Here is a 19,098-nt window from a genome sequence, read left to right as displayed (position 1 = left end):
CAAGAAAGGTGTCTCCACCTCCGTCAGAAGGACCCTGGCTCCCAGTTACATTTTTCCAAGTGGAGCAAGAGAATCGACCCTCAAAGACGTGATGGGGGATGATGGATGTAACTGGGAGGGAACAGAGAGAGGCTGTGATTGGGGTATTGGGGTATCTGTTTCATTCCGCTGGTCTCAGCCCTCTCCAGTCAGTAATAAGCTCATTCAACAGGCCTGAACTCTGGCTACTTGGCTTTGCAGGGAAATGAATGCTCTTTTCCAAAATGTGGAAAAGTAAACCTCCACGTACTCATGCCTTTGCATCTGCCTCTCTTCAAATCAATGCCATTGTTCCTGCGCCATCATTTACTCTGGAGCCAGAGTAAGGCATACATTTCGTCAAGAGGAAAAAAGAGAAAGAAGGTAGCCTCTTAAGGGGAAAAAGAAGAAAGCAGGCAAACTAGAGGAGGAACGAGTGCCGGAGCCTCTGGGGCAGAGCCGCGGGCAAGCCGACTGCCAGGCTGGCGATACTTACCCGTACGACCACCACTTGCACGGAGACGTGTTCGGGAAGGCGGATCGGGGCCCGGAAGTGCATGGCCAGGGCCACGAGGAGGTGGAGGGTGGCCACCAGGTTCTTCCCGTGAATCGCTAGTCGGGGAGGGAGGAAGGGGGCTCCTTTAGATCATGAGACAGGAACCCCGAGCCCACGTCCAAAAGGCGGTGAAACCAACAAGGACCTACTGTATAGCATAGGGAACTATACTCAGTATTTTGTAATAACCTATAAGGAAAAAGAACCTGAAAAAAAAAATATATATATGTATAACTGAATCACTTTGCTGTACACCTGAAACTAACACAACATTGTAAATCAACTATACTTGAATTTAAAAAGAAAAAAAGGGGCGGGAGGGGGGAGGCAATAAAGATGCTGAGTGAACATGAGACCTCAGAGGAAAACCACGGGCAGAACCACAGGCCATGGAAAAACGGAGAAAAGTTGATGAGCAGCCTGTGTGAATTTAGTTCTGGCTTCTAATTTTTTCTTTCCTGTTGACCTCAGGTGACTTATGCAACCACTTTCAAAAGCATGTTGTTTGTAAAAGGAATGAATTGGGTGGTGAGGAGAGGGGATGAGCAGGAACATACAGTCGGCACAAGAGAAGGGAAAAGATCGGGAAAAACAGGTCAGCTGGGCACTTACCCACCACAACAATGTGCATTATTATCTCGGGTGCTTAAAAGTTCTCCCTCTAGGCAATCAACCGTCTACACAGGGAAGGCTATGCAGGGCAAACGGTGCTTGGGGGTGTTAGACGTGCCTCCTGCCCCACCCAGGGCCCTGGTTGCCGTCCCCGGCCACGAGCTCTTCTCCAGGACGTGGACGGTGATCATCACGCCGTCCAGGGCTTTACTGACTCCCCTCCCCCAGCCCTGCAACCCGGGAGGTGGGCCTGGGTCTGTCCTAGGTCTCGATGCCAAGAAGCCAGGGGTGAACCTGACTGCAGCCTTGGTCTCACCCAAGAACAGTGGCCCTTGGCGGCAGGGAGAGCAACTCAGCCACTCCTGACTGCCCTGCCGTGGGGACGGTGCTGGGGAAGGGCAGCAGGACAAAGCCCTTTCCAGCCTGTCCTGGTCAGTGCCTCACTTTTCCGGGTTTACGTCCTGCCGGGAAGTACTGTGATGCCACGTATTCCTAACGCAAGTGCTCTCTGAGACATACACCGGGGGCCGGCCTGAATCACCTTCTGAGGACCCACCTCGGTGAGTCACCAGTAGCACAGCTCACTGGGTGTTGGTGCCATTGGTATCCGGGGTGGAGGGTCCTTCCAAGAACCCCACAGAGCTTCTTCTGTCTTATAACCCACATCCCCACCCTTCCGCTGGAAGTTTCTCTTGATCCAGAAACGGCACCTCTCCGCCCTGAAGCTTGGGGAAACCAGAGCACTGCGGGCGTGACCAAGTCCCTTACTGACACACTTCTCTCCTGGCTCCCTCCCTCAGGGCAGGCGTGTGACCGGATTGGATACACGCGCTACCAAACGTAAAACGGATGGCTAGTGGCAAGCGGCCGCATGGCACAGGGAGATCAGCCCAGCGCTCTGTGACCGCCCAGAGGGGTGGGATGCGGGGTGGGAGGGAGACACAAGAGGGAGAGGGTACGGGGATATACGTACGCGTATGGCTGATTTCCTTTGTTGTACAGTGGAAACTAACACACCATTGTAAAGCAATTATACTCCAATAAAGATGTCAAAAAAAAAAACAACCCACAAGGCCAGACAGGAAGACGAATGACACGTCAGGAAGCTCAGAGGCCGGGCCCCCCGCTCCCCCTCCCCCATCCTGGCGGCCACTCACAATCCACGGTCCACGGGAGCGCCCGGCCGTGGGGCCGCAGCAGCTCCTGCACCGCCTCGAGCACCGTCTGCAGCTTCTGCTTCTGCCCTATCTCGGACTGGGTCACCTCGGCCACGTTCAGCTTGCAGTCTGCCAGTTTTTCTGCAACAAGAAGGACGAGGGCAAAAGGCAGAGTGTCAGGAAGAGCTGGAGGGGCTCAGGGCCACCTGGTCAACTGGCTGCACTGAGGTCTCCCCATCCTCTGTGGGGCTGCAAAGTGGAGCCGATCATCACCAACAGCGGGGACTGCCAGGAGGCTGAGCCACGGAACTCTGAACTTTCAAGTCACTCCTCCTCCTTAGAAAATCACTCCAGGGGGCGTCCCTGGTGGCGCAGTGGTTGAGAGTCCGCCTGCCAATGCAGGGGACATGGGTTCGAGCCCTGGTCTGGGAAGATCCCACATGCCGCGGAGCAACTAAGCCCGTGCGCCACAACTACTGAGCCTGCGCTCTAGAGCCCTCGAGCCACAACTACTGAGCCCGCATGCCACAACTACTGAGCCTGCGCTCTAGAGCCCGCGAGCCACAACTATGGAGTCCACGTGGCACAAGTACTGAGCCTGCGCTCTAGAGCCCGCGAGCCACAACTATGGAGCCCATGTGCCACAACTACTGAAGCCTGCACGCCTAGAGCCCGTGCTCCGCAACAAGAGAAGCCACTGCAATGAGAAGCCCGCACACCGCAATGAAGAGTAGCCCCCGCTCGCCGCAACTAGAGAAAGCCCACGCGCAGCAACAAAGACCCAACACAGCCAAAAATAAATAAATTTTTTTTTAAAAAAAGAAAGAAAGAAAATCACTCTAGGATGAAAGGGGGGCGGGGAGTTCAAGGATTAAAGTGTGGGCGTCCCACTCAGGAACAGCATATGCACAGAGAATGAACAAGATGATTCAAGGTGCAGCTGGGAGGTAAGGAGGTGACCTGCGGGGAAGGGACCTCTAGAGGTGAGGAGGCTGGGCCAGTGGGTTCCAGAGGGAAGAGAACTTTGGTGAGAAAATAGAAAGGGCCTCAGGGGTTGCCTCAGCCTCCTTGCACTCGTACGCTCCCAATTCTTCTTTCTCTAACAGCTGGACCCCACGGTAAGAAGGATTATGAGATATTCAGAGACCTGCGACAATTTTCTCACCAAGAGTGAGTGGGGAGCAATCTGGAGGAGCCAACGAGCACGGTCACATCTGCTCAGGATTCAGTTACTGAAGCTGAACCCCAGCCCCAGCCTGTGCGCCTTCACTCCCCTCCCGAGCAGAGCAGGAGGAACGCCTCACCCCACACCCGCTAAGGGGCAGGTGAGGAAGGCTCCCCAGGCGTCCCGCCTATTCATTCATTCCAAGACTCGGGGTTCCCCGATCTATCTCCTCTGCACAACAACAGAAGCCACGTCGCAGGACATGGCGAGATCAGGACCCGGGAGGGTGAGGACAAAGTGCTGGGCACGGAGCCTGACGTGCTGCGAGCCTTCGGCACAGAGCTGCTGCCAGCGGCACCGATGGGAAGGAGATGGAAGGGCAGTTGAGTCCGGGCTGGGCACAAGTACGGCTTCCGTTTGGCAGGCGGTCCCCAGCAAAGCTCTGTGTAAGGCGTTTTCTCCGGAGGCCCCTGCCCCTTCAACACTGTCTCCCCCCGCCCCCTCCCCTCCCTCGAAAAGAACAGGCAGTTTCGACATCCCCCCTTCAGGATCCTCTCATTACACAAAAATATCGGCTGGGCTCAGGGTACTCCAATCAGTCACTCATACATTCGCTTACAAAACAGTTACTGAGCACCTACTGTGCGCCAGGCACTGTCCTAGGACCAGATGCAGCACAGACACGAGAGACAGAGCTCTAGTGGGGAGTCAGGCACACCTGAAGAACTTCAGCTTGGGGGGCAGGGAGCGCTCGCGGCAAAACAAAGCAGCTCAACAGAGGATGGAAATGATTCCTGTTTATGCGTTTTGATTTCCCCATCTGTATCTAATAGGTCTTAGCTGAATAATCCACAGCTGTCTGCCCATGTGAACCCCCTGAAAATACATAGCAGGTCCCCAGGTGCTCAAAAGCCAGGCACAGGATGGAGCAGGGGCCCCTGCGGAAGGAAGGAGGGTTGCAGAGAGCCAGGTGGTCCTAGAGCCTCGCCCGCTGGGAGAGACGGAGAGCCCAGCACATCTCTGCTGTCCCTGCCGCCAGCCAAACCTGGTCGCCATGACACCGGGGGGAGGAGGAGTCGTTGATGGAGAAGGGAAGGAAACGGTATCAGCCTGCTATAGCTGCCGTAACAAAGTACCGCAGGGTGGGTGGCTTAAACGGTGGAAATTTGCTTTCTCACAGTCCCGGACGTTAGAAGTCCAAGATCAAGGTGTCAGCAGAGTTGGTCTCCCATGAGGCCTCTCTCCTACGCTTGTAGACATCCTCACCTGGTCTCCCCTCTGTCCGTGTCTGCATCCTAGTCTCCTCTTTTTTTTGGCTGCGTTGGGTCTTCGTTGCTGCGCGCGGGCTTTCTCTAGTTGTGGCGAGAGGGGGCTACTCTTCGTTGTGGTGCACAGGCTTCTCACTGCGGTGGCTTCTCTTGTTGCGGAGCACGGGCTCTAGGCACTTGGGCTTCAGTAGTTGTGGTACATCGGCTTTGTAGTTGTGGCTCGCAGGCTCTAGAGTGCAGGCTCAGTCGTTGTGGCGCACGGGCTTAGTTGCTCCGTGGCATGTGGGATCTTCCCGGACCAGGGCTCGAACCCGTGTCCCCTGCATTGGTAGGCGGAATCTTAACCACTGTGCCACCAGGGAAGCCCTCCTCTTCTGATAAGGGCACCAATCTGACGGGTTGAGGGCCCACCCCGACTTCATTTTAACTTTAAAGACTCTGTCTCCAAATAAAGTCACATCCCGAGGTCTTACGAATTCTGCGGGGGATGCAACTCAGCCGATAACAGAAACCAAGGAGGCTGGCCATGCCTGGGTGCCGCCTGCGGCTGCGTCTCAGGTAACTCCCCCGGGTGGGAGAGAACGAGGTCCTTGGCCGCCCTCATCACCAGCATCACTCTGCCCGCTGATGGGGCTGCAGGGGCAGCTCAGGGTTTTGGCATGGCCAGGACCCCTATCTTCCTAGCATGCAAAGAGACAGAGGAAGATGGGGCGGATTCTCAGCAGTGGCTGGAAAACGTGAGTGATGGCCGAATGCGGGGCTGTGAACACTTACTACACAAGGAAGGGCTTGCCTTTCACAAGGAGAAGCGTGTGCCATGAGTCAGAAGCAGGACAACAGCCAGCCCGGGAGCTGCCTCAATGCTCCAGCGTGGGCGTTGTCACTGCCCACAGGTGGCTCACCTGGACAACACTGCAAATGCAGGAGAGTCACACCCCCTGAAACTTGCCCTGGCAGAGGGTCTGGCAGCTGCCCCCGGAATCCGCTCTTAAGGAGAGGGGCACATCTGGGGGCCTACTGGTGACTCACAGCTGGCCAAACCCAGAGGTCTGGGCTCTGTCCTCATCGCCCTCACTCCTGCCTTCTCCTCCTCCTCTGTCCCTCCTGAATGCAGTGCTCCCCCAGCTCCTCCTCCCTCCTGGCTGGACCCTCCAGACGTCTGTGCTGGCCCTTCCTCTGACCACTGACCACCCCCCCGGGCCCAGTCCCCAGACCTCTTCTCTCTACAGATGCACAGAGGTCAGCTTTGGCCTGGCATTCAGCCAAAATCTCCTATTTCGTTTTAGCTTCTGCCTTTGAAAAGTAAAGAGCTGAATGCCTCCATCAGTATCATTCCTGGCAGCCCTGGGCCCCAGGATCACATGATCACGTAGGTTACTAATGCATCTCATCAGTGTAACAGCATCATTAATACGACCAGGCAAGACCTTGTGATGTTCTGTTAATATCTGGATATTCTCTTCCATTGTTCTCTTCTTCAAACAAAGTGCTATGTCAAAGCACTTGACACACAAGAGACTTCAGAATTGCCTATCTAGGAGTACTTATGCAAGATATTCAAACAGGATGGAACTGCAACTACTTCACAATAAAGAGGCTGCCTGAGCCAAAGTCAGCCTCTTGTTAGACCTCACAGATAACAAAATGGACGTAGCAGGACTCAATGACAACCACAGCCACTGCAGAGCAAGTACCGCATCTGCTGGAGCCAACTGAAGAGGGGACCAAAAGGATGTGCCTTGAGCAGGCAAGGCTTTCTTACAGGGTACCTGCTCTAAGATGCCCCTGACACTCTACTCCAGGGAGGGCACTGGCATCATTTATAGGCGTCTAAGGCTGAGATGCAGATGCACATCCAGAGCCGGTCCTGTGATCCTGAGAGACAGACTTCCACGACCACATCGCTAGATCTAGGCTTAGGGTTACAAGTTTTTCAAGTGACTGGGTGAGTGAAGCCACAGCTGCATGCAACAAGAATCAGAAATAAAAGTGTAAGTGAGCACAACACTCTTTTTTTTTTTTAATAGATTTGTTTTATTTATTTATTTTTGGCTGCGTTGGGTCTTCGTTTTTGCACGCGGGCTTTTCTCTAGTTGTGGCGAGCGGGCGCTATTCTTTGTTGCGGTGCGCCGGCTTCTCGTTGCGGTGGCTTCTCTTGTTGCCGAGCACGGGCTCTAGGCGTGCGGGCTTCAGTAGTTGTGGCACGTGGGCTCAGTAGTTGTGGCTTGCGGGTCCGGTAGTTGTGGCTTGCGGGCTCATGGGCTTAGTTGCTCCACGGCATGTGGGATCTTCCCGGACCAGGGCTCGAACCCGTGTCCCCTGCATTGGCAGGCGGATTCTTAACCACTGCGCCAGCAGGGAAGCCCCAGAGCACAACACTCTTATGTCTGCTTCTGAAAATATTAGAAAGTATCTCCTCTGGGCAGTGAGCAAAGCAGCAGTTCAAAGGACTGTTTCAATAAGCAAGCATTGTCACCAACAGCCAAGTCTTCAAGTCCAAGAGTCAGAGGGAAGCTAGGTCTTTACATAGAGAGGTTGGGAAGCTGATAACCCAGGGCAGCTTCACCATCAGTAGAATCCTTGTGGACAGTGCCAGCCTAAGAGCCACGCCTCCTCCATCCTCCTCTGCTGAAATAAGTGTCTGTCATCACACATGGCTGGTTCAATGACCTCGAGAGCAAACTAGCACTTGACAGTGCTGAGAACGGCTGGACCAGCGAGACACTACGAAACAACAAAGCTCCAACCAACATTTTTAATAATAAAATTGTGACAGCTACTAAACGATCTTGATAACATTTCAGATTTATTCTTGTACCAAAGAAGTTCATTTTAAGATGGGGGTTCTCAGCTTAGATGAACAGAGACTTAATTCTTGACCCACGGCATTCAGCCAAATACTGAATTTGGAACACCCCCTCCGGGTGAGGCCACCCGGTCCCACGGCATTGACCATCTCTGCACTGCTGATCTCCACCCTTACCCCGCAGCTGACTCGGGCAGGATGGGTATCAGCCCTAGCAGAGGCAACACCCACTTCCTCATCGCCGCCCACCACGCCACTCCCAAGGGCTTTCTCATTCACCAGCTGTTCAGGCCACAAACCTGGCCAGCAGTCTTCATGCCTCTATCAGCTTGAATCTCCCAAATATCCTCCACTTCCATCCTGGACCGAGCCTCTTCCTCTGATGCCCGGGCTGCTGTGACAGCGTCCTGACTAACCTCCCAGATCCCCCTCCTGACCCTCCTCCCCATTCATTCTGTACCCAGAAGCCCAAGCAACCCTTTAAAACGCTAACTCAGGCCTTGTCACGGCCCTGCTCAAATCCTCTAGCGGCTTCCTGTCACTTGGAATAAAAGCCTTTGTCCACGAGGACTGGACGTGATCTGGCCCCATCTGTCCACCCCTGCCACCTGCAGCCACCTTTCACTGCTCTTTAAACACTGCAGACACTTCACAGAGTCTCAGCCTGGAATGTTCTTTCCATGACAACTGTGCAGAAGCCTGCTTGGATGTCAGCTCCCCAGGGGGGCTGCCCCTGACCGCCCGGTCCTTCCACCCGACCCAGCCCTGCTGCCCCAGAACCTCTCTGATTCTCTCCCTAGCGCTTGTCACTCTCTTAAAGCAGAATCTATTTGTGTTTTAGGTTGAGCCACCACACAATAGTTCCCTTTCTCCCCTCTGCCAGAACGGGTGTCGGCAGTGGGGCATGGGGACTTCCTCCCTCTTGTCACCACTGCATCTCCACACCCGCCACACAATAGGCCAAAGGATATTCATTCAACCAATGAAGGGATAACCAAAATAAACACAAAATCTCCTCCTTCCTGACGTGCTTTTTGAGGACTGACTGAACAAGGACAAAACAACGTGTGGGCCGTCGATCACCATGTCCTCAGAGCCAGGTACGTGACACGACCCTGCAGGTTTCCCTCCAAGATCGGACCGTCTGTTAAGAGCCGTTGTGCTGAGTGCGCAAACTGCCCGCAGGGACCCGGGACTGAGGAATGACACCGAGGCTGAGCCAAGGCCACAATCTGGGCAGCGGCAGGGGTGCGTCCTGTGGGTCAGCCCTCCCCGGGATGCTCCTCTCCAGCCCCAGCCCCTCCTGTCTGCTTTCCCTCAGTATCTCTCTCCCACAACAGCACCCCCCAAACTCCAGGTGCCTGACTCGGGTCCCCCAGCACATCCCTGTGGAGCAAAGCATGATCCCACCCCTGTGCTGGCCCTGCCTGGAAGGAGTGGCCCTCCAGGCGGTCTGCTGGGAAGACCCTTGCACAGGACAGTGCTGGTCTGTGGGGTCATTAAGGGGTGAGGAACGTGAGAAGAACGGGCCCAGGGAGCAGGTCTGCACCCCACCAACGCTGGGGGCAGGGCCTCCCGGGGACCTTTAGGAGGTGAGTTATCCTAACGGACAAGGGGACACTGAGGCCGCCAGGCCACACGCACGGATATCTGGGGACCCTGAAAATACATCAGAGCTTCCTGGGGACTGAGAGACTGTTCAGCAAACAGTCCCTCCTGGAGACCGTGGATGGTGCTGACGTCCAACAGACCCAGACAAATACTCACCTCTCCAGTCCCTTTTCACTTCCTATAAAAGGAGCCCACGTCCTTGTAGGTAGGAAACGGCAGGGCTTTATTCACTCACTTGGTCAACGCATGGTTACCGTGTGCCCGGTGCTCAGAGGAACTCGGGGGACCCACTGGCCCTGCTCGTACTCCCCATTTCTTTGTCTTTGTTGTGTTGTTGTTCATTACCCCGTACTGACTCCAGGCCCTGTGCCCGGCCCCATGCTAAGTGCTCTACAGATGTTACTTTGCTGAGGAACTCTGTCCCCAAGGGACAGACATAAAAAGAGCATCCGCAGTCAGTCTCCCTCCTCGCCACTCCCCTGCCACCCCCCATCTAAATCATGCCCCTGAAGGGCACGGCTGGGGGCCACCCCCTCCAGCACCCTGGCCCTGGATGGGCCTGCACGGGCTGGAGGTGCTCACAGTTGGACGGGCGCAGGCCAGCCCGGAGGGCTGCCCCAGAGAGGAGACGGCGTCCAGTTCGTGCCCCATCTCTGTGCTCCCCTTGTACGCATGCATCCAACAGCAGAGGCCACAGACGGTTCTGGAAGCTGTGCATGACCCGCTGCAGCCCCGTGGCTGGGAGCTCTGGCGGGACCCCCACCCGAGAGACGACGAGAGGGCAGGTGACCCGGGGCCCCAGGGGCCACCACCTGGGAGCCATGGGCTCAGGGCTGCGGCTTACAGACGAGCGACCGATGTCGCCATGTAGAGAATCTTGTGGTCCAGCCCGGGGCCACCCCTTGGGGTGGCCGCCCTTCCCGTGCACTCACCCAGGAGCTTCTGCAGCACCTGCCCGTCGTACAGGTCCTCCTCCAGCTGCTTTACGATGATCCTCTCCTCCACCAGCACGTCGTTGACCCAGTCGATGAGAACCTGCGGGGTGGACGGGCGTTACGGCCTCGCTCGCTGGGGCCAGGAGGGCCCAGGCGACGACCAGAGCAAGCGCAGGAACAGAGAGCTGCTGGACACCGAGACACCCCCAGTGCAGGGGCCAGGAGAGCCCGAGGGGATAGGCAAGCTTCTCCCACCCAGGCTGCCGGGGCTCCCGCGGGATTCACAGGAGGACTGGTGGAGGGCGGCACCGTGGGGAGACTGGCCTCCTCCCAGCAGGGACTTGGGTACGTGTGGGAACTCAGCCAAAGGAAATGATGATGTCCACCACGGCATGCGGGAGGGCGGATCAAACGAGGAAACGTCAGTAACACTGCCCGCCATGGCCCGAGACAGCACAGGTGAGCCATAAACCTCCACTCCCGTCCCTCCCTTCATATCTGCGCTAAAACCATCCCTGATAGCCCTGAGCCTAAAGCTGTGGACAGAAGGGGATCCCGAGTGGCTGTTACTGACAAGCTCTGAGAGCCTGCTCCCAGCGGCACCCTAATTTTTTCAAGGCTTTATTGAGATAGAATTTACATTCCACACAATTCACCCTTTTAAAGTGTGCAGTTCAGTGGTGTTTAGTATACTCACAAAGTTGCACAACCATCACCATAATCCACTGAAGCACATTTTTCATCACCCCACAAGGCAGCCCTGTATCATCAGTAGTCACTCCCCCTTCTACCCTCCCCCACCTCCTTCCAACCACAAAACCATTTTCTCCATGGATTTGCCTGTTCTGGATACTTCATATGAAAGGAATCACGCCATACGTGATCTTTTGTGTCTGGCTTCTTTCACTTGTCATGATGTTTTCAAGGTTCACCCAAGTTGTAGCACGTGTCAGGACCTCGTTCCTTCTTACAGCTGGATCCTTTGTATGGAGAGACGTGTTTTACGGATTCATTCACCAGCTGATGGACATTTGGGTTGTCTCCACTTTTGGGCTGTTGTCAACAGTGCTACTATGAACATGGACGTACAGTTTTTATGTGGACACACGTGTTCATTTCTCTAGGCCAGCCTTTTCTCAAAAAGTTTTCCTTCAATTCGCTGAGTAATACATCATAACAGAAGACAGCTTCAATCGTGAAAATATCTATGGAGAAATAGGGTTTCCACTGAACAAAATTCCATTTGGCTGACGCTGCTTAAGGCACTTCTCAGCAAAATGAAACGGATGCCTGAACAGACTTGATCAAAGATATACGTATTACATGGTTTCCCTGTGCAAGCAAAACCAATAATACTAACTAATTGGTCCCAATAACCTCCTGGAAATGGGCACTGATTGGCCCTCTCAGAGATAAACAAAAGGACACAAATCCAGACTAGAGTATCCTCTGTCACTCTCTGATATGGATGCCACCTGCAAAATTGGCCACAAAGCAAATTTCTGTGAAATTTCTATTTTCCCACTAACTCAAAAACATTAAATCAGACACACAATCCCATGAAGAACAGAAGTAAAAGTAAATTAAAGGGAAGATTGGAGGAAGAAAGAGGTGAGCAGCCCTGTAACCGAAATTGGGGTCCGGCTACTTGCCGCTCAAAAGCCAATAAAGAGGCAAGGATAGTGGAAAGGAAAGTTTGCTTTATTTTGGATGCCAGCAACTGGCGGTGGGAGAGGGTGGACGTCTGTCCGAAGGCCGACTCCCTCCCCCAACAGTGACAACCAGGGGGCAAGAGCTTTTATAGACAGAGGGAGGGGGCTACGTGCCGAAACAGCACAGGCAGCTCTGACAGTCATCTTGAAATTGGTCATTGGTGGTCTGACCAGCGTCCTCTTGATTGTTTTAACTACAACTACTCTTTAGTTCCAGGGTCAGTTTGTTCCCATTTCCTTGAGGCCAATTCTTGGAATTGTGGCAGCTTCTGTCATGGCTACAGTCTGGTCATCATGTAGTTAACTTCTTCCACCTGGCGGGGGTTTCACTACCGACAAGACAGCTCACAGGATACGTGCGGCTCAGAATATTATCTGTAGTCCTTGGGGAGGAACTAAAGGTCCTTGACTATGCTTAATGACAAAACTATTATTTAGTCTCGTTAGACTGTTTTCCTTTGTTTCTGCATTTTCTCACTTCTCTGGTTTAACCTTTGGCTAAAGTTTGTCCACAGACAAAAGGCAGGCGGAGCACACGGAGGTGGGGGGAAGGACCACAGCGCCCTGCTCCATCTCAGCCCTGCGGCATTCTGGTTTTGCCAAAGCCATTCCCGAAAGGTCGGCAGGATGGAGCTGGCTCCAAGCTACAGCCCTGCTCCATCTCCCTCCCTGGGGGGCGAGCATCCTGGGAGGCTGGGAGCTGGACCTCCCCACCCAGCTGCCTTCTCTCCCACCTTCCAGCACCTTCTCCCGTCACCCAGCTCCCACCCTCCTCTCTCACCACCCTCCCAGTTTCCTTGTGTCGGGGGTCCTCCTTGACACCGCCTCCTCCTCTGGATCTTTAAAGGGCATCACCCTGGATGGCTCCTCCTCCTTCTCTCCACCCTCCTCCAAGGCCAGCTCATGCCCTCCTACGATATCCAATGCCCCCCCGTCCCAGAAACCCCTAAACGTCCAGCGCCCCCCACCCCCCGCACCATCCTTCTGCTCGGGTGTTCCATGAGCATCTCTAACTGAACTCGCCCCTGCCCCTCCTCAAACCTGCCCCTTCTCTGAGAAGGAAACAGGACCCCATCCTCCAGCTTCAGGAGCCTGGATTTCACCCCTTCATCCATTCAGCCCACTTCTTAATTGCATCCACTTCCCGCCATCTCCTTTCCCACCGCCCTTGTCCAAACCTCCTTCCCGGGCCACTGCCACAGCCCCACCAAGCACCCTGCCTCTTCACTGGTGTTTTTCAAATCCCCAAGCTCCTCTCTGCCCCAGGGCCTTTGCATGTGCTAGTCCTTCCACCCTGAACACACTCCCCTCCGTCACTGCCGGGCCAGCCCTCACTTATCCTTCAGGTCCCAAGCTCCGTATCATCCTCTGACCTCCCCCGACCCAACCCAGGCCACATCCCTTCATCATGGCTCTCACCACACCCAAGGGCCTTTTCCCCCGACCCCGTTCATGTTTGCAATGGGAATACATCTTCGTTTGTAACGATCTCCCTGCTGGACTTTAAGCTCTGTGAGGGCAAGAACTATGACCTCTTGTTTGTGGCTCTGTCTCCAGTGCTCACTGCCTGGCACTGGAGCTCCATAAGCAGGCAATGAGTTCATCAATTAACTTACTGAGCATCTACTATGTGCCAGGCTCTGGGGATAAAAAAGACGAGAGAGGTCTCTGTCCTTGAAGACCTTACCTTCCAATCAGACATTAAAAGACAAACAAATAACACACACTTCCAGGCTGTGATCGATGTTATGGAGAAAAATAAGTCAGAATAAAGTGGAGAAACCTGACAACCACACCTCCGCCGGGTAATCAAGGTCAACGTCACAGTGATCAATCACGTTGTCGTGTGTGCCCTGATGTGATGGGATGAATGCACTTCACTTCAGTGGCCCCCCTCCCCAAACCCATAACCACAGTCTAATCTCGAGAAAAACATCAGACAAACCCTAATAGAGGGGCACCTGACAAAACCCCTGCCCAGTCCTCCACAAAACCGTCAAGGTCATCAAAAACAAGGACAGTCTGAGAAACCATCACAGCCCAGAGGAGCTAAGGAGACAGGCTATCATGTGGGATCCCAGGTGGGGTCCTGAGACGGAGAAAGTATATCTAGTAAAAACTAAGGAAATGTGAATAAATGGTGGGTGTTAGCTAATAATAATGTATTAATATTGGTTCATTAATATAACAAACGTACCACGCTGGGGCTTCCCTGGTGGCGCAGTGGTTAGGAATCCGCCTGCCGATGCAGGGGACACGGGTTCGAGCCCTGGTCCAGGAAGATCCCACATGCCGCGGAGCAACTAAGCCCGTGCGCCACAACTACTGAGCTTGCACTCTAGAGCCCACGTGCCACAACTAGTGAAACCTGTGCACCTAGAGCCTGTGCTCCACAAGAGAAGCCACCGCAGTGAGAAGCCCGTGCACCGCAACGAAGAGTAGCCCCGGCTCACCGCAACTAGAGAAAGCCCACATGCAGCAACAAAGACCCAACGCAGACAAAAATTAATTAATTAATTAATTATTTTAAAAAATGTACCATGTTGATCTACGATGTTAATAATGGGGAAAATTGGGTGTGGAAATATGGGAACTCGTACTATCTTTGCTATTTTTCTGTAAATTGAAAATGGTTCTTAAAAATAAGTCTGTTGAGAAGAATTAGGCAGAGTTTGGGGATGGAGAGGGCAGAGGGGTCATGGGGATCAGGGGGTCAGGGGGCCTCTTGGAGGAGGTGGCGTCTGGGCAGAGACAGGAAGGAGGTGCAGGATGAGCCCTGTAGCCACCTGGAACCACCTGGGAGGTCAGGGGGTGGGGCTTCCAGGGCCAAGAGGGGCATGGGGGCGGGGCCAGCCCTGGACTCTCACCTGGGCCAGGAGGGGAGGGGGCAGTGGATGAGACGAGTGACCGTGGGCACTAGGGGGAGTGGGGACTGGACGTGGGGACCCCAGAGGGGCACAGGGAGTGGGCTGGGGAGAAGCAAGGTTTGACCCTGACCCTGGGTACGGGCAGATGCAGAGGGGGAGCTTGAGGAAGGAGCTGGTGAACGGGCATCTCGGTGGATGGAGCGGCAGGAATGGGGGAGGCGGGGCAGAGAGGAAGACGCCAGGCCAGGGGCTGTAGGTATCCATGAACGAAGGGGAGAACCAGGAGGGGTGGCGGGGCACAGTCGGCAGTACGAGGCGGGAGGGGGGTCTGGAAGCAGCTGGGAGGATGCCTGCCCCGTCCAGGCCCCGACATCACGGAGCAGAGACCCACCTAGCTCTCCAGACCCCAGCATCCACCCTTCTGGGCCCCGGTTACACGGCCAGAAACAGCAGATTCGGGATCACAGCCAGACCTGCCCCGTACCTTCACCTCTCCAGCCACCAGCAACCAGACTCCTCGCAGGAGCGCCCTGACCCTCGGGCCCTTAATTCCACAAAGCTCTAGGAATCTGCTACCTTGGCCTTTCATCAGGGATTTCACAGCCGCTATTGGAGCTGAGTGGCAGTATTACACTCAGCTCAACGGCTCTCACTGAGCGCCTTCCTGGTGCCAGGACGTGGGGACAAAGGAGGCGCGTCCCCCGCCCTCCGGGAGTCCAGGTCCAGCAGGGAGACGCAGCAGAGAGAGATGAATGGTGAGTAAGAGCCATCACAAAGGATTCTGACATGAGGGGTCACGTGGCCCCGGGAGCAGAGGAAGCGGCCTTCAAGGGCGGGATAGGAAACAGCTGAGCAGAAAGTGGGTGCCCGGGGCGTGGAGCAGGCGGGGTGGCGAGATCCGGGCCACGGAGGCGTGAGCCACTCTCCCAATGTGGACCCGGCAGGGAGGCCAGGAGGGGCCGGTGCCCATCGGAGGACGGAGCTGCCGCCCAAACAGCCTCCACACTGGGCCTGTGTGTGCTATGTGACCCAGCAATTCCACTTCCAGAAATTTCTCCCAAGGTACCAATCCAAATGTGCTCCTAGACATCTACCAACTCGGAAATGATTTCAAATTTTGTGTAGGAAAAGCTGAATGCACAAAAGAAAAAGCCTGGAGGGACACGAATTAAAAAACTACCACTGCCTTCTGTTTGATTTTTCTGTCTTCCAGGTTTTCAGCAGTATATATTACTTTGGGAATTAGAAAAAATAATAATAGATGCCACTTATAAAAATTAATCACTATCCAGATGGCTCCTTTGCCGAAACTGACAAGCAAATCCTACAACGCAAATGGAAAGTCAAGAGACCCCCAAAAGCCAAAACAATCTTGAAAAAGAAGAACAAAGTTGGAGAACTGACACTTCCTGATTTCAAACTTTCCTACAAAGCTAGAGTATCAAAACGTGTGATACCGGCAGAAGGACATAGAGGTCAATGAAACAGAAATGCGAGGTCAGAAATAAACTTCACATTACAGTCAACTGACATCCATAAGGGGGCTAATACAATTCGATGGGGAAACAAACAGTCTTTTTAACAAATGGTGCTGGGACAACTGGATATCCACATGCAAAAGAATAAAACTGAACCGTTACTTTACACCATATATAGAAATCAACTCAAAATGGATCAGACCTCAGCGTAGGAACTAAAACTATAAAACTCTTAGAAAACATGGAGGTAAATCTTCATGACCTTGGATGAGGTAATGATTTCTTAGCTGTGACACCAAAAGCACAAGGAACAAAAGAAAAAATAGATAAACTTGACAAACAAAATTTAAAACATTTGTACTTCAAAAGATACTATCCAGAAAATACAAAGACAACCCACAGGATGCGAGAAGATTTTGCAAGTCATATATCTGATAAAGGATTTGTATCTAGAATATATAAGGAACACTTAAAACTCAGTGATAAAAAGACAAATAACCCAATTTAAAAATGGGCAAAGCACAACTACTGAAGCCCGCGCGCCTAGAGCCCGTGCTCCACAACAAGAGAAGCCACTGCAATGAGAAGCCTGCACACCACAACGAAGAGTAGCCCCCGCTCACTACAACTAGGAAAAGCCCACGCGCAGCAATGAAAGACCCAACACAGCCAAAAAAAAAAAAAGTTCCTTCCTCCCCCAAACTGTATGACCTTCAGGTCAAACAAACTTTGAAAAAAAAAAAAAAAATGGGCAAAGGATCTGAATAGACATTTCTCCAAAACAGATATACAAATAGCCAATACATGAAAAGATGCTCAACATCATTAGCCATCAGGGAAATATAAATCAAAACTACTATGGCATACCATTTCATACCCACTAGGGTAGCTATAATCAAAACGACGAACAGTAAGTGTTGCCAAGGATGTAGAGAAATTGGAAGAATTTTCATACACCCATTCTTTGGGGGATGTAAAATGGTGCAGCCACTACGGAAACAGTCTGGCAGTTACTCAAAAGGTTAAGCACAGAATCACCAGATGACCCAGCAATTTCACTCCCAGGTATATACCAAAAAGAACTGCAAACACAAGCTCATACAGAACCTTGTACACGGATGTTCATAGCAGCACTATTCAAAATAACCAAAATGTGGAAACAACCCAAATGCCATCGAGAAAGAATGGATCAACACATTGTGGTCTATCCATACAATGGAATATTATTCAGCCATAAAATGGAATGGAGTTCTTTTTTTTTTTTTTTTTTTGGCTGCATTGCGTCTTTCTTGCTGCGCACGGGGGCTACCCTTTGCTGTGGTGCGTGGGCTTCTCATTGTGGTGGCTTCTCTTGTTGTGGAGCACGGGCTCTAGGCACACGGGCTTCAGTAGTTGTGGCTTGCAGGCTCTAGAGTGCAGGCTCCATAGTTGTAGCGCACGGGCTTAGTTGCTCCGCGGCATGTGGGATCTTCCCGGACCAGGGATCGAACCTGTGTCCCCCGCACTGGCAGGCGGATTCTTAACCACTGCGCCACCAGAGAAGTCCAGGAATGGCGTTCTGATACCTGCTACAACATGGATGAATCTTAAAAACACTATGCCAAGTGAAAGAAGCCAGACACAAAAGTCACGTATTGATATGTTTCCCCTTCTATGAAATATCCAGAATATGCGAATTATAGAGACGGAATAATTCTTTAGAGACAAAGTGGTTGCCAGGGGCCAGGAAGGAGGATACACGACTGAGTGCTGATGGTTATGGGGTTCCTTTCTGGGGTGATGAAAATGTCCTTGACTGATTGAGGTGATGGCTGAACAGCTCTGGGAGTACACTAACAACCGCTGAATTGTACGGTATGGGAATTCGATCTCAATAAACCTGTTATTAAGCAACGAACCTCTAGAATGCAGGTGCTAGCACCTACCTCTGCAGGGCTATTTTGAGGATGTGGTGAGATGATCTACTGGCCAGTGCTAATCAACTATAGAGATCTACACAGATGTCAGCCTCACCACCCCCGGCTTCTCTGCATGTCAGAAGCCCCTTTCTGATGTACTCAGCCTAACTACCAGCACCTAGGATATGTGGACACCACCCGAGGTGCTGGAGCTGTAAAGAAACATGACCTAGTCTCTGCCCCACGTGGGCAGTTAGGTGTCACAGCTGCTTGCTGGTCCTCCCACGTCCCTGTGCCCCCCCAAACCAGCCCCGGGAGTCAAACACCATTTCGCACCCCTGCCACCTCTCTTATCTTACCTCTGATCACCCTCGTTCTTGCTGTCTAGGCTCCAGCCACGCTGCCCGCCCCCCACCCCGTCGCTGGCCTTCACACCTGCCAGCACGGGCATCCCAGGGGGCCTCTGCACTTGCTGCCGCCCTAGGTACCAACCAGCAGGTCTCCGCTCAAATGTCAGCTCCTGACCACCCCACCAAAAACAGAGGGGAGAAGAAACCACCCTGCTTCTTGCTTTAGTTTCCTTCAAAGCGGTCATGCCACCTGGAACCATACTCATCCGTCCCTCGACATGTCTGTCTCCCCAGGTGGACCGCCAGCCACTCAAGGCCATCACCGCAGGGGCTAAACTAGGAACAGACCCACGGAAGGCGCTCAAATCAACTGCAGGGCTGCCTACAGACCTAGAAAAGCCTCTGGGGCATGCAGACATTCGGTTCTAGAGGCTGCCTTGCCCAGAGCAAGGTCCTGTAGGAAAACACACAAGAGATGTTTCTGCTATGAAGAAACTAAAACTAAAAATCCCATCTGGATCTCTGACCTGGTCAAAGTCCAAATACGGAAACAACAGACAGAAGGGGATGAAAATCACATTTCACGCAACGGGCCACGGAGGTCAGCTCTGGGAAAGCAAAAGCAAATCCACCGCCCAGTTTCACTGCTGCCCCCGCAAAGATGC

General features: G+C 53.3%; 1 protein-coding gene across 2 annotated transcripts in view; it reads right to left on the bottom strand.

Annotated features, from left to right (window-relative positions):
- Positions 1-19,098, bottom strand: part of PARVB (parvin beta) — a 116,536-nt gene that overhangs the window by 29,350 nt on the left and 68,088 nt on the right. For both annotated transcript variants that reach the window (XM_068562080.1, XM_068562081.1), the window contains exons 4-6: positions 10,126-10,228; positions 2,344-2,484; positions 515-630 (exon numbers count right to left, since the gene is read on the bottom strand). In XM_068562080.1, coding sequence (XP_068418181.1) covers positions 515-630; positions 2,344-2,484; positions 10,126-10,228 — 360 coding nt within the window. The remainder of the gene's footprint in view (positions 1-514; positions 631-2,343; positions 2,485-10,125; positions 10,229-19,098) is intronic.

The sequence above is a fragment of the Eschrichtius robustus genome, chromosome 13 (assembly GCF_028021215.1).
Source record: "Eschrichtius robustus isolate mEscRob2 chromosome 13, mEscRob2.pri, whole genome shotgun sequence".
In the NCBI taxonomy this organism is placed as follows: domain Eukaryota; kingdom Metazoa; phylum Chordata; class Mammalia; order Artiodactyla; family Eschrichtiidae; genus Eschrichtius; species Eschrichtius robustus.
The sequence above is the reverse complement of the archived record's forward strand: the minus strand, read 5'-3'. Positions and strand labels throughout refer to the sequence as shown.